Here is a 15639-nt window from a genome sequence, read left to right as displayed (position 1 = left end):
GGATATCTGGAGCTTAAACTGACATTTAGAACCACAAGGCAAATACTAACTGTTGGAACAGTAAAGCCAAAAGACAGAAGAAGCCTGGCTTTCTGACTCCATGGAGCACTGCAGAAGCCTTAAGAGTTTACCTTCTATCTTCTTTTATGGAAAAAATAAATATATCTCTATCTGTTAATCACAGTCTCTGTCCCTCAGAGCCGAACCTAATCCAAACAAATACCATATTTGGTAGTATATTTAAAAACAGGGTGCTATGCGTGACAGAACATAATTTTATGGAATTGCCTATAGTAGACACCAGGCTCTGAAGCTTGGGCTATTACAGTTTTGGAAAGCTGGACCTTTGCTATATGGAGCAAAATATTTGGTCATATTGTTGACTACTGTTCCTTGGAAGGCAAAGCAGATGCCAAAGGAGACTTTCATTATTAGAAGGAATATTAGCAAATACTCAAATGCTGATGTGCTCTGGCTCCTTCTTGCTGTGTTCAGCAGTCTTCAAGAGAGAGATGTACTCTATCTGGGACTAGCCAGCCTTCAGGCTGAGATAAAAGTAAACACTTTACAATGGCAGGTGCTCTTTGCTTATGTTGGCAACCTGAATTCAGAGAGAATCCCCAATTTATGAGCTGGAAACAAAAATAAAAACAAAAATAACAAAGAAACCTGTATCCTAAGGTACTATAAATATAAGCCATAGCTGCCAAGAGGTATCCTCAGAAGGGAGTAAAGCTGTGGTACAGTGTCTTTTATTACCATCAGGTCAGAGTTAAGCTGGAAAAAAAAAAAAAGAAAGAAAAAGAAAAGAAATAAAGAGGTGCAAGAAATAGGATTCTAATTAATTGGGAGTTGCTACATTAGAATTTAATCTATATTTGACACAAATATATGATATCCAGCAGAACCCTGTAATGTACTATATAACTATGAATGATAAATGAATGAAAACACCACAACAACAAATCAACAAATGTTGTTTACCAGACAGTGGGAAACAGTTTTGTGGCAATTATCAGATTTAGGCTATTGTCACCCAATCAAGGGTTATTTTTTTTCAAAGCTTCAAGGTAGAAAGGAGGCACTGAGTTGAGAGGGTGGGGTGATTTGGAAAAGGAGAGATCAGCAAATCCTCTTGAAGTGAGATCAGGGTGACACATTTCCCCTGGGAAGCATTGAAACACAGAGGTAAGTAAGAGTGGAGTCACCAGTCTTAAAGATGATTTCAAGAACAGATATTTAGATGTGGTTTCTTGCACAGAGAACCACTTAAAGAAAGAGATTAGAAGACCACATGTTTCTGAGGAATTATGTTGCCAAGGAAACCACAAGTATGCCCTCAATGAGTAAAGCAGCCTCTAGGAGTCCATGTCTATATCGACATAGGAAAGCATGCAGTCCGTAAGAAGGGGACAATGAATTCCCTCTTCAGATACGGCCATGCAGAATAATGGCAAAAGAGAGATCTCTCAGAGAGTGAAACCCAAGGTCACAGAGGGAACTGGGAAAGGGGTCCCGTGCTCTTCCTAACTAACAGGATTTAAAAATTACAATGGGTCAGTATTTTCCATGGGAGAAGTAGATATTGCACTTATCAGGTCTTTAGTTGATACCTCATTGGACCAAGAGAAATCAAATGCTGACCTGATGTAGAGGTCTACACACCATTTGGAGATGTGGATTTGAGCTGGATGCAATGATGAATGAGATTCTGGATTGGTCTCACTTGAAGAAACATAAAAATGTTGTATGTATGGAAAGAGGGTGAAAATGGATATTCTGTATACCGATGGTAGTACACATTGTCAGTTTTTCTCACTATCTGCCTTTTAAAAGTATGAGTGATGACAAATTCTGAAACTCTTCATGCAGTAAGAAACATTCTTTTACTAAACTTATCCACATTTGGGGACATTCTATTCCAGAAAGCAAACTCTGTCTAACACTAGGCAAAACAAACTTCTGTTAAATAAAAGTATGCATTGGCAACTTTAAAAACAATATATAATTAAATAAAAGTGTTATGTTAAAAGATTTTTATTTTCTCCCCTTGCACTTTTAAAAATAAATCCTGAAAAATTCTATTATCTCTCTCCAATTCCCTCAGCCTGATGTTTCTTGTTTCACATTTAAGTAATTTAACTCAGGTCACATCTCTTCTGTGAATCCTGTGAAAGTTCTTTCTTCTGAAATTCAGTTATGTTTAAAACTGCTTTGTTTTTATAAATAAATCTCACTAAGATCCAGTTTGTTCATCCTATTAATTTCTCTACCACCTTACAAGAGAATTTTTTTAACTTTAGAGATTGTGTTTCTATCTAGATTTAAAAAAAAAAACAAACTTTGTTTCCTTTTGATTTTTCTTTCGTATTTCTAACTTTCCACTTACTGACATTAGCCTCACATCATTGCTTAGTATTTTATTATTTTCTAATGTCTCATATTATTTTCTCTTTCTAATCCTTGCCTCCATTTATGGAATCTAGGATTTTCATTGTTGGGATACAAGAAATAGCTCTTTTACTTCCTGCTTTTGGATTCCCAAATATTTACTTAAATTAATGCTTCTTTAAGTGTGGAGAGAAAACTTCAGGTTCTGAGATCATGCAGGAAAGATTTTAGCAGGTCTACAAAACAAAATTACCATAACACTTCTCAATTTCACTCCCAGTTAGGTACTCAAGAATAAGAAAAACACACATGCATTGAGAATCTTGTACACAAGTGTTCACAGCAGCCTTATTCATGGTAGCCAAAGAGTGGAAACAATCCAAGGTCCATTGACTGATGAATGGATTGAAAAATGTGGTATACCCATACAATGGAATACTATTCACAAAGAAGTAGGAATAAAGTGGTGATATATGCTAAAATTGAATAAACCTTGAAAACATCATGCTACATGAAAGAAGCCAGTCATGAAAGACAACCTTGTATTTGATTCCATTTATATAAAATGCCTAGAACTGGGAAATCTACAGACAGAAACAGATCACTGGTTGCCTAGGGCTGGGATATACGGTAGGGGAAGACAGAATTGCTCCTATTGAGTTTGGGGTTTCTGCTTGGGGTCATGAAAATGACCAAAATGTTGGACTGTGATTATGGTTAGGTAACTCTGAGAATACACAATAAAACACTTAATTGTGTACTTTATTTATTTTAAAAAAATTTAACATTTATTTTTGAGAGACAGAGTGTGAGCAGGGGAGGGACAGAGAGAGACGGAGTCAGTGTTCATAGCAGGCTCTAGGCTCTGAGCTGTCAGCACAGAGCCTGATGCGGGGCTCGAACCCACGAACTGTTAGATCATGACCTGAGCTGAAGTCGGCCATTCAACTGACTGAGCCACCTAGGCACCCCTTAATTGTGTTCTTTAAATGGTGAATTTTATGGTGTGTGAATTATATCTCCACAAAGTAGTTTAAAAAGGAAAAGGAATTCATCAAAATGCTTGGTTAAAATGCACATTTCTGGGCCCAACATCAAACCTACCGAATCAAGCTTTTACTAAGGATGCAGCACAACACTACTTAAAAAAAAAAAAAAAAAAAAAAGACAAGGGGCGTGTGGGTGGCTTAGTCGGTTAAGCATCCAACTTTGGCTCAGGTCATGATCTCATGGTCTATGAATTCAAGCCCTGCATCAGGCTCTGTGCTGACAGCTCAGAGCCTGAAGCCTGTTTCAGACTCTGTGTCTCCCTCTCTCTCTGTCCCTCTTCAGCTTGCACTCTGTCTCTCTTTCTCTCAAAAATAAACAAACATTTAAAAAATTAAAAAAAAAAAATGAGACAAAACAAAACTCCCAAACACTCTAGAAGACTCTTATACATGATAAGGTGGGCAAACAAACTAAACAATGATAGACCAGCACAATCACAGGCCACTGGCTTCCATTTTGTTTTTCTTCCTGCACATATAGGAGAATCGTTATTTGAATTTTCAGCAGTTTTTAAAAATAAGTACCCTGCAACCATTTCCTCTTTTTGGCCACAGGGAATTGAATTATTTCTGTAAACGGAAATATGAACTGTAGTATGAAAAGCAAACAAACACACTTTTCTCTGGTTTGTAAAGGAATGCTATGAAAGAGCTTCCTAGAACTATCTTTTGTTTTCATTTATACTTGTGGTGGCCAAGGAGGGATGCTTGTCACATCTCCCTTGCTGTTTGAGGATCAGCGTTGGCTGGTATAATTAGAGTCCAGAGATGCTATTCTCCTGAGGCCATGGGTCCCCAGACTGCTCTAATCAACTACTCACATTGTCAAGAGGACCAAGGTCCAGCCATTTCTGTTTGATGACAGATGCTAATAGGTAATTTTCAACAGACCATGGCCAACAATATCAGCACTCAGGGGTTCTTCTTACTCAATCCCCCTTTCCCTCTCTCCCTCCTCAGATGTCAGACCTTCTCTTCCTCTTTAACCTTTGTACCCATCAGAGGCATTCGGTCTGGTTAAGTCTTTCAAAGACTTACTCCATCTTAACCTCTGCTTCTCAGAGAACTGAACAGACACATTACTCATGAGAAAAAAAAAAAATATATATATATATATATATATATATAAGTTTTTTCCTTTTGTTTTTGTGGGTTTTTTTGTTTTGATAAAACAGTATAAAATCAATGATTAAGATAATCTGTAGAAACATTTATGATCCTCAAGTGATAATTTGACATATATCACATATTTGCACCAGATCTACAAGTCATCACAGTTTTAAAATTTAGCTGTTTTTTTTCAACTTAAGAGCATTTTAGATATGGAAAATACTTTCTCAAAAATACACATAGAAAAATTGTATTTAATTTACGTATTTGTTGAGTTATCTATATTATTTCCACAGTGAGAACATTATGTTAAGTCTACTGATTTTAATGTAGCAAAATTAATATACGAAGAAAAGGAAGCAGAAGGTGCCAGTGATAAACAGCCACAGGGTTAAGACAATTCTTGCAAGTCCATGATTTTTCTTCTTTGAAAAACTACTTACAATTCTGTCTTAAATCTGAATATTCCCAGTGCAAGCCATTCACAGAGCCAGAAAAAAACTGAAGGCATATAGAATACCACAATAACTCTAATTAGACTGAATCCTAGTTCTAAACAAATTTTACTTCTAGGAGATAAATAAAGGTCCTTGGAATTTGGGGCTATATAATGAATACTTTCTTATCTCCTACAGGGAAACAGTTTCTGATGAAGTTAATATATTCAATTTCATTGTGTAATTCCCTTCCTCTTCTCTGCCCCTTTCTTTTATGCATATAATTAGAAAACAAACTAAAACAACCAAAAGTACTTTGGGAATTAGATTGAAAAAGAAATGTGTCTCTCCTTATTAATGTTCTCATGATGGAAAGAGATGCTTAAAAATGTACTTTTTTTTAAGTGGGGGATGAATTTGCATAGAATAGCAAATTGTGATCTAAAGGCTTACATAGGTAAGTAGTTGTTTTTGTACAATCAAGTCCTTTTTAAGAAATTAATAATTGAGAAAGTTTCTAGGTTAATTCATTACAACTAAGGATGGGTCAACTATCTAATGCTGAAAAGGAGAAAAATGTTATAATGTATTATGTAGTATAATAACATTGTAATATTAAACCAGAGAGAAACAGTAAAAGTACAAAAAAAGGAAAAAAAACATATATACATATATATTTGCTATATAAAGTTAATTCATGGGCTTGAAAGCAATTAAATAAAAATGAATTCCAATTATTATCTAATGTTAGCCAATCCAAATCAAATAAAATATTAAGATTTTACAGAAATCTCAGAGTTCCTAAGTTGTGATTTACTCATTTCTCATTCTGAAAGTTAATAAATTTAGTTGATCATAAAAAGTTGCTCTTGCCATTTATAATGTTGAATTTGTATTTCAAGGAGATGTATATTATACAAAAGATGGAGAAGTATTCCAACAATAATAAAAAATGTTCAGCACTGTGTAAATACAGAAGATAGTTAGCTTTCATTTTATTTGTAAAAAGACAATAAACAACTTATCTGCTAACCCCCTCCAACTTCAGTGTAGTTGGGCCATGAATGGGACAAAGAGCAGCAGAAGATTATTTTTAGACCATACTTTCAAGCTGGAAGTACATTCACTAAGAGACTATACATGAACTAAAATTTTTAAAGGCCATTTATTTCACAGCAGTTGGTTAGTCTTGTTCTTTGCTTGTGTATTTCTGAGTATTGCTGGGTTCCCTCCAATAAGAGACTGACTGGAATTTTAGTTTACAAGAAATGATTTTATTTTTAATGTTGATTCATTTTTGAGAGAGACAGAGACAGGGTATGAGCAGAGAGGGGCATAGAGAGAGGGAGACACCCAATCTGAAGCAGATTCCAGGCTCTGAGCAGTCAGCACAGAACCCCACGTGGGAGCTCGAACCCACTGACCACAAGATCATGACCTGAGCCCAAGTCATATGCTGAAACAACTGAACCCCCCAGATGCTCCACAAGAGCTGATTTTAAATCAATAGAGTCTTGACCCCTGTTAAATCCTGCAGGTGATACAGCAAAAAGAGCATCTGGTGAAGACCTGAGAGATTTGCAAACTAATTCAGATCCAATCCAGTTAAACCAGGACAAAGAAGATTCAGGGAGATGTGAAAGTTGGGGGGCAGGTCATGGCTGATTTTAGAGGAGGGATGACAGGTCATTGCATGGACAAACACCTTCAGTACTTTATGACGCACATGTCAGAACTAATTCTTAGGGAAATGCTACCAAGTGGACCCCACAGCATACAAATGGAATAGGCTTTGAGGTGCCTGGGTGGCTCAGTCGGTTAATCGTCTGACTTTGGCTCAGGTCATGATCCCACGGTTCATGGGTTTGAGCCCCGCGTCAGGCTCTCTGCTGACAGCTAGCTCAGAGCCTGGAGCCTGTCTTCAGATCCTGTCTCCCTCTCTCTCTGACCCTCCCCTGCTCACGCTATCTCTGTCTCTCTCTCAGAAATAAATAAAAAATGTTAAAAATTAAAAAAAAAAAAGTGGAATAGGCTTTCTGTCAGGCTGACTGATGTTACCCTTGACTCCTCTGTGTATATATATCCCACCTGTGGGCAAGTCCTGTTATCTTGACTTCCAACGGCTGATTCAGAATTTTCATTTCCCATTCCCTCCACTGTTACCACCCACTCTCTACCTTCCTTTATCTGGATTATAACAATATTCTCCACTGTGCTCCCTCATTTGACTATGCTATTTTCTGAAAACAGCATCCTGAGAGCTATTTTTTAAAATGTAAATTAGATTATGCCACTCCCCTGGTCCAATCTTCACATGCGTTCCCATTTCACTGTAAATGAAAGAGTAAAAGAGAGTAAAAGAGCCCTCACAACCCAGCCTCTGACAGCTCACATTCCTTAAAGTGATGCTGGCCTCCCTCTATGCCCTCACCACCTGGACACATACTTGCACTTACTTTTCTCTCTACGAGGGATGCTCTTCTCCCATATCTCCTCACCCCCTTGAGCTCTTTGTCCAGATGCCAGCTTCAACTGAGGCCTGCTCTGGCCAACTTATGTTAAGCGATAACACTCAACACCCCTCCCCTATGCACTTCCCACTCCTCCCCTCAGTTCTTGTCTCCAAAATATACTCATTTTACCTATTTGTTTATCTTGACTGGACTGTAACCTTTTCAGAGCACATATTTTTTCTAACTTGCTCACTGTTCTAATATGGGTAAGGGTGCCAGGTTTTAGTAAATATTCACTAAGTGAAATTATTTAAGTCCTGGCTCTACTACTTATTAGTCATACATGTAAGTACACTTCTATAAAAAAATTGCATTTGATCTAATACAAATTATTTTATCTTCAAGACTCTGAAGAGTGATATCTGCCAAATATGATAATGGAATGCCAAATATGATAATGGCAATTCTATGTGAGCACAATCAATAGCCCTGAACTAATTTTTTTTAGTATGGGGCACACAGCAGAAGCTGACAACTACGTGGGGATGAGAAGTCCTGTAGCTCTTTGTGCATATAACCAGTAAATGTATACTTAAGGGACCAATGATTAATTTATTCTGAGAATAAACAGACATTGAGAATCTATTCTGTGTCAGACATTTTGTCTAAATATTTGACAGAGTATTTAGTGATGGCTGCACTACTGTATACATTTATGAAAACTCACTGAATTGTACACCTGAAATAGATAGGTTTTAGCATTTATAAATTTTATCTCAGTTAAGGTATTGAAAAGAGAGGGAATAAAAGAGGTAACATTAGAAAGTATAAAATTAAAGTAGAAAATAAGCATGTAGAAGACTTGGAAATTATAACTGGAAAACTGTAAAAGCAGATTTTGATATTCCCTCATCTATACATTAAACCAGACACCTGATTCTAATTTTATTTGATGTCTTGAATCCAGGATATATAAAACCCTGTGATGGGTAATTTTATGTGTCAGCTTGGATAGGCTATAATATCTAGTTATTCAATCAAACACGACTCTAGGTGTTGCTGTGGAGGTATTTTGCAAATGTAGTTAATATCTATGATCAAACAGCTTTAAGTAAAGGTAACTATCTTTGATAACGTGAGTCTTATCCAACTGGTTGAAAGGTCTTAAGTGGAAAACAGAGGTTTCCCTAGATGGAGGTCAGAGCAGCTATAAAATTAGTAAGAGAAACATGCAAATAATGTAAGATGACAACTCTATAAAGCGGAGACACATGTTGCTGTGAGAGCAAATCTGTAAATTCCATGAGAGTGCACATTAGGTCTTCTTTTAGGTCCTGGTATCTAGCATAAAAAGTGGGTTATGTTAGGGGCTCTGTAATCTCTTTGGATATAAATGAATGAGCTTAGATCCCAGTTCTATTACAGAAAAGATAAATGAAGCCATCAAAGTATGTTTGGAGTAAAGTCCTTGAGAGCAGCAACCCCCTTCCAGCAAGACTGGCTCTGGAACTTTCTTAACTCTTTTCTCATCGGCCCACAGCTCCTTTTCCTTTCAAATGAAAGCAACGAGATAAAACTAATAATAAAAATAATACCAATCTTGAGAAAATTTAGAAATTTACAAATCCTTCTATTCTCTTATGATCATGGGCTTTGGCCTGTATCTGAAAGCCTATTACCAGGTAAACAGTCAATAAATAAATTTACTTTGACTATTAAAATTAATGAAGTGTTATCAAAATAATTCCAGTTGGGTGGTAGAGAAAAAAATAATAAAGCAACTAAAATGACTGCTGCTGAGGAAACATCCCAAATGTATAATCTCTTTCTTTTTCTGTTTATTCCCAAGAAAGAACAAGGCAAAAGAATTCTTGGTGCTTAAACATCTGATCACGAGTGTTATAGAGGAGAACTAAGACATACTCTGGGATTAGCAAGGTGCAGGCATGGAGAGATAAAGCTCCATGCTGGTAGGAAACAGCGGTAAAGAATAGAAGCTCCATGACCAGGGCTTTACTTCAAAAGAAACAAAGTGTGTACATGTTTAGGAGTCTGTAATTGAGTGCATGAGGCCAGAAAGTCTTTATTTAAAGCTTTCACCTTGTAGGAAAACAATTTGTGTTTTACCAAGGAGGAAAAAATGGTTTGTTTAGTGGAGAAGTTTGTCAGAGGTTTTAGATGAGCATGTGGTCTGAAATCTCAAATCTTCCTTGGAAGGGACTGTCCTTCAATGAGTTAAATAAAGACTCCAGATGAATTAGAAAGGGAGTCAGCATTTAGCATCTGCTGGAGACAGACCCTGAGTTTAAAAGGTTATTCTACAGCCTTTTGATGGATGAAGACATAAGATAAATTATTAAAATGATCTTTCAACTAAGTGAAACCACAATCCCAAATGTGTGTTTCAAAGCTCATAGTTTAGGCCTTTCTACTACAGTAATATTTAAGATGTTTTCATTATAATATATACAACTAATTTAAAATTTTTCATCACACACAATAGGAAGGGGTGTGTGTGTGTGTGTGTGTGTGTGTGTGCGTGCGCGCACATGCGTGTGAGTGTTTGAATTACAATCCAGAGGCAGCCAGCATTCTAATCTAAAAGCCACATGCCAGGGGTGGTCATGAGCCCTCTATCAGAAACACTGCAGCCATTCCAGAGGTAGCTACTTCAGGATTTCTCCTACCTGTTCCTCTAATCAATTTACTAAATGCCAAATTGTGTTTTCTTTGGTGAAATTAGTGCTTTGTTAATCAGTATAAATGTTAGATGAATGTTAGGAAATACATCTCAGTGGTGAAATTAAAGATATTAAGTTTATGAAGCTTGACAAACCATCTTTTATAGACACCTATGGCCTGTGTGAAGATGATTTAAGACAAGTGTGCCTGTGACCAGAAGCCTTGGAGATGGTTCTGGAGTCTGGATCACTTAACGACCCTGGGCCAGTCATGAACTTAGGAGACTTTCTATTGTTTGGCAATGGCTGGGTATAGCTGAATCCTGCTTCAAAAATACTGCTAAAGCTGCCCAAAGAGAGCATTTTATTCAAGGCAGAGCAAGTCTGAGAGCTAGGACTTCACTGAACTTACAGAAGAGTTTGTATTAACTTCATTGTTCCAGCTTGCTAATAAAAATGTTCATTTAATATATGTCTGGACGTGCACCAAAATGTGCCCTTGACTTCCTTTTCCTGCTCCACGGTGGCCAAGCTATAGGCGAGTAGCTAATTCTCACTTCTCTCACTTTTCAGTGACTGATGTCTGTCAGAAGAAGTTGAAAAATGTGCATGTGAATTGGCTAAGGTTGATCTATAATTCTGTCCCTCAAGATCATTTGTGTCAGATAAAGTTGAAGCTTAGAAATCTTTTTTTCCTCCCAGCATTCTGCACTGAGTTCTAGTACAGGGGGCTGAGAATTCTGAAATGTATCAAGTTCCTCTGGTGATTCTCATATACTCCAAGGATTGAGCTAAGGAAGATATAACCAAAGATGCTTCATGATCATTGCTAACAGCATTCCCCAATGGCAGAACAAAGACCCCAGAGGGAGGAAATATGCTTCTGACCATTGGATTCGAAAAGCAAAATCTGTAAAGGAATAGTAAACACCACACTATAAAGCCCTCATCTCTCATAAACTTTGTACCTTAAATCTGTTGGTTACAGCTTTTAGGCTACCCATTTAGATGGAAACACAGCAAAACTCTGTTTTGACCTGAGGCATTCAGCATGCTCATCCATGGCCAAAGACATTCCACTGTCATTTGGATGCGTAGGGATTCTCAGTAGCTTTCCAAGTGACTACTGTCATCCATTTTCTATGACAGCAATGAAAACTATTGGCCAAAAGACCATCCTATTAAATATGGTCTCACAGGAAACCCAGTTGGGCTATGGGCTGCTTTTTCTCACATCAATAAGCCCCAGTTTATTCCCTCATAAAACATCATGTCAGACTTTCACCCACTTATCAAATATTTATTGAGAGACTTTTTAAAAAGATGTAGTTTTAATTTCCAATGAACACATGGAAGTTCAAGAAAGAGAGCTCTAGCTCAGGTTTTCTGTCTCTGACTTGTCACTCATCGTCATATCATGATGTATTTTGTCTCTGACTTGTCACTCATCGTCATATCGTGATGTATAGGGAGAAACACCCTGCTACAGGAGTCCGAGGTCTGGAGTTCCCTTGCTGACCACCAACACAGGGGCAGGTCAGGAAATCTCTGTGGGCTTCTCTTTCCTTTCCTTTCCTCTCCCCTCCCTTCCCCTCCCCTCTTCTCTTTTCTCTTTTGTTTCCTCTTATTTTTAATGTTTATTTATTCTAAGAGAGAGAGAGACAGAGTGTGTGTGTGTGCTTGGGTTAGGGGCAGAGAGAGAGGGAGACACAGAATCTGAAGCAGACTCCAGGCTCTGAGCTGTCAGCACAGAGCCTGACATGGGGCTTGAACTCACAAACTGTGAGATCATGATCTGAGCTGAAGTCAGAGGCTTAAACGACTGAGCCACCCCGGTGCCCTTTCTATTTCTTCTTTTAAACCATAGGAAGTAAAGGGCTTGCCTTGATTTTTTTCCTAAATTTACTAATTCATTCATATTTTTTAGCCATCTATATATCAGGAATTTTTCTAAGACCTTAGACGATATAGCAAGGTACAAGGTATATAAGATAACTGTATCTCAAATAGGCTTATTGTAATAATTAGAAAAATATATAAATATAGTCATATATAAGCATTTAAGTAAATAAATGCAAATACTGATAAATATATTTTCAGAGGCAGATATACGTACACATATAGTTTTTTAAGGTTTAATGAAGCCTTTTCTAAGAAAGCAATGCAGTTTTTAGATCTCATATTGTGTGATATAGGATGAGGAAGACAATAAGGTAATGAAAGATATATTGATTTAAACAACACACCTAACACTTTAAAAAAAGATGTCCCCATATTTCATTAATGATAAAAAAATCTGTCAGAATACATTTTTCAAATTAAAAAAAATATTTCCAGGTCCATGGTACAACACTTCTTCCCATATACTAGAATTTACTGTTTTAAGGAGCACCTGGGTGGCTCAGTTGGTTAAGCGTCTGATTTTGGCTCAGGTCATGATCTCATGGTGCATGGGTTCGAGCCCCACACCAGGCTCTGTGCTGACAGCTCAGAGCCTGGAGCCTGCTTCAGATTCTGTGTCTCCCTCTCTCTCTGACCCTCCCCTGCTCATGCTCCGTCTGTCTTTCTCTCTCAAAAAATAAATAATAAAACATTAAAAAAAAAGAATTTACTATTTTAAGAGAATCTTCTTTTTTACTAATTTTTTCATTGCTTAAGAACCAAGATATGTGTGAAAATATAGCTTCCTATAAGGCAACCTGTGGTCAGCAGCCTCTAAGATGTTCTCACTACATTTCTCCTCATGTAACCCCTTACCTTAAGTGTCGGCTGGACCAAATGTATAACAGAAGTGACGGGATGTCACTTCTAAGACCAGCTTATAAAAAGCTTCAGCTTCCATCTTGGAAACTTTCTCTTTTGTTTACTGGCTTCCCCCTCCTCTCTGCTCCTCTCCCTTGCTCTCCTCTCACAGCCTACTCAGCAATGTTGAGGTCGCTACAAGACAAGCCCCCAAAAATCAGGAGCACATGGAGGACGGGGTGCCCCAGACAACAACCAGCACCGGCTGTCAACCTTGTGAGTGCACGTTCTTGGAAACATGCTCTCGAACCAAGTCAGGGCTTCAAATGATACAGTCTCAGATAAGTGCTTGGGTGTTAACCCCATGAGGGACTTTGAGTCAAAACCAGTCAGCTAGACTCTTCCTGAATTCATGATCTAGAATAACTATGAGACAGTGTTGTTTTAAGCTACTAAGGTTTGGAATAATTAATTTACACAGTGATATGGGTGACTAATACATGACCCAAGAACCTGACTCTTGAGGATACTATTTTGAGAATGAACGGATTCAGAATCATGCTTTACAGTTTGAATATTTGAATTGAACTAGAAGAATACGGTGACGTCATGACATCATATGAATACCTTCATCATGAAGAGGCATAAATTTGCCACTTGCATTTTAGCTCATGGAATAAGAGTTTGGTCTTTTTCCTGAGATTGGCTGAGTCTACTGCAAATATAAATACTTCATAATCAAACTTCAGTGAAACTCTAACAATGTATTAGTTAACCAATAAAAAATGATGCCTTACCTCCGAAAAAGTACTTCTCGCCAGTTTTAACTTGAAGAGGACTGTTAGTTCGGACTGCTGAAGCTTCATCTCCATCAATGGTGAGAATAGCAAAATTTTCCTTAGCTAGGAAACGAACCTCATGCCACTGTCCATCATTCAACCCAGAACCTGTTAAGAAAAAAAGTCAATTTATTTTCTAAAGATGGTACAATTTAAACCAATCTTCAATATCAACAAGGTCAGAACTTTCTAAGGTAAAAATTAATATATTTTCATCTAGAAAAATTCTGTGCTACTTGCAACTGATATCATGTTTCTTTAATATCATAAGTGATTCAATCCTCCATTGGAAAGATAAGGCATAACAGAACCCAATCTAGCAGGAAAAGAATTATTCATGTGCCTTTGGCATAGCTGGGAAAGTGAAGGGACTGAATAAAACTGTTTGGAATGTGATGATGAACTATTTTAATTTAATTATTTATTTTATTATTTGGTTTACTAGAAGCCACTCTCAGGTAAGAAAATGGGTTTATGTCTCTTTCTGTTTTTAAGAACTCTTTTTGTACTATTATTTTCTCTCAATAACCACATCTGTCAAGTATACATAGCTTATAGAAATTAAGGACTGAAAAAATATGTGCTAATTAACCACTAGTAAACATGGGAAATATTACCAGGGTTGCCTGGTCATTTATAAATAAAGTGTCTTTATAATGGATTAGGTTGTATTTCAACAATAACAACAACAAAAACCAACAAAAATAAACCAACAGCTCCAACCATAACAACCACATTTCACCGCTGCTTAGTACAAGGATCTTGGGAAACAAACATTCTTTCAAGCTCTTCATTAGACAGACAATGACTTGATGTTTTTGTCTAGTGTGTGTGTACTTTACAAAGAATAATTAGAAAATTAAGGAGTAGACAAAGGAGATCAGCCACTGAACATAAGCATCTGGGAAAAAAAAGCCTTAAGAAACACTAAGAGAGAGAGAAAGATGTCTAAGAGGGCCAGAGTGGCTTTCTTTCAACTTCTGAAGGCCTAAACTATAGCAAAGGGAAGGGATTTTGTTCCAGTCTGCTCCAGATACAATAATTTAGAATCCACAGGAAGAAGTTACTTGAAGATACACTTCAGATTCACAAAAGACACAGAAGCCTAGCAGGTGAAAGTATCTAAGAATGAAAGGAGGGCAAATCAATGAGGCACAGATAACGGCTCAAAGCCTCTGATTAGAGGTCTGCAAATCAGGTTAGGGGCCCTATCTGGCCTGCTGCCATCTCTTTTGATGGGTCTGAGAGCTAAAAATAGTTCTCACAACTTTATGTAGGTGAAAGTGCATAAAAAATAATAATAAATTACATGTGAAAATGATAGAAAATTGAAATTTTAGGGCCTGCATTCAAGTTTTGTTATAATACAGCCAAACTCATTTGTTTACCTACAGTCTTGTTCTACAAAGACAGAGACGAGGAGCTGCTACAGACATGTGTTATTCACTCACAAAGCCTAAACTATTTACTGTGTGGCCCTTTGCAGAAAAAGCATAAGCTGGTGGTTGGATTATACTATTAAACAGAAATCCTATTTTAATAAAATTTTAATGAATCCTATTTAATGAAATATGTAACATTTATTGTTGTCATACTGGTAAATATCATGACAAATACCCACACCTCAGGTATTTCTTTTTAGGATTAAAAATAATGTTTATTTATTTCGAAAGGGAGAGAGACAGCGTGTGAACAGGGGATGGGCAGAGAGAGAAGACGACACAGAATCCAAAGCAGACTCCAGGCTCTGAGCTGTCATCAAAGAGCCCGACATGGGGCTCAAAATCATGAAACACGAGTTTATCACCTAAGCCGAAGTTGGATGGATGCTTAACCAACTGAGCCACCCAGGGGCCCCATTAGGATTTTTAAATTTTAATTTAGTAGTACATAGTGAGCACATCTTATTTTCAATGGAGGAAAAGAGAAAATCCCAG

General features: G+C 37.2%; 1 protein-coding gene across 1 annotated transcript in view; it reads right to left on the bottom strand.

The window, feature by feature from the left end:
• Nucleotides 1-15639, bottom strand: part of LOC120222260 (contactin-associated protein-like 2) — a 778685-nt gene that overhangs the window by 541236 nt on the left and 221810 nt on the right. The window contains exon 8 of the mRNA XM_039220013.1: nt 13661-13810. Coding sequence (XP_039075944.1) covers nt 13661-13810 — 150 coding nt within the window. The remainder of the gene's footprint in view (nt 1-13660; nt 13811-15639) is intronic.

This window comes from Hyaena hyaena, unplaced genomic scaffold (assembly GCF_003009895.1).
Source record: "Hyaena hyaena isolate Hyena2069 unplaced genomic scaffold, ASM300989v1 scaffold_855, whole genome shotgun sequence".
In the NCBI taxonomy this organism is placed as follows: domain Eukaryota; kingdom Metazoa; phylum Chordata; class Mammalia; order Carnivora; family Hyaenidae; genus Hyaena; species Hyaena hyaena.
Note: the sequence above shows the minus strand (reverse complement) of the source record. Positions and strands in the feature narration are given on the sequence as shown.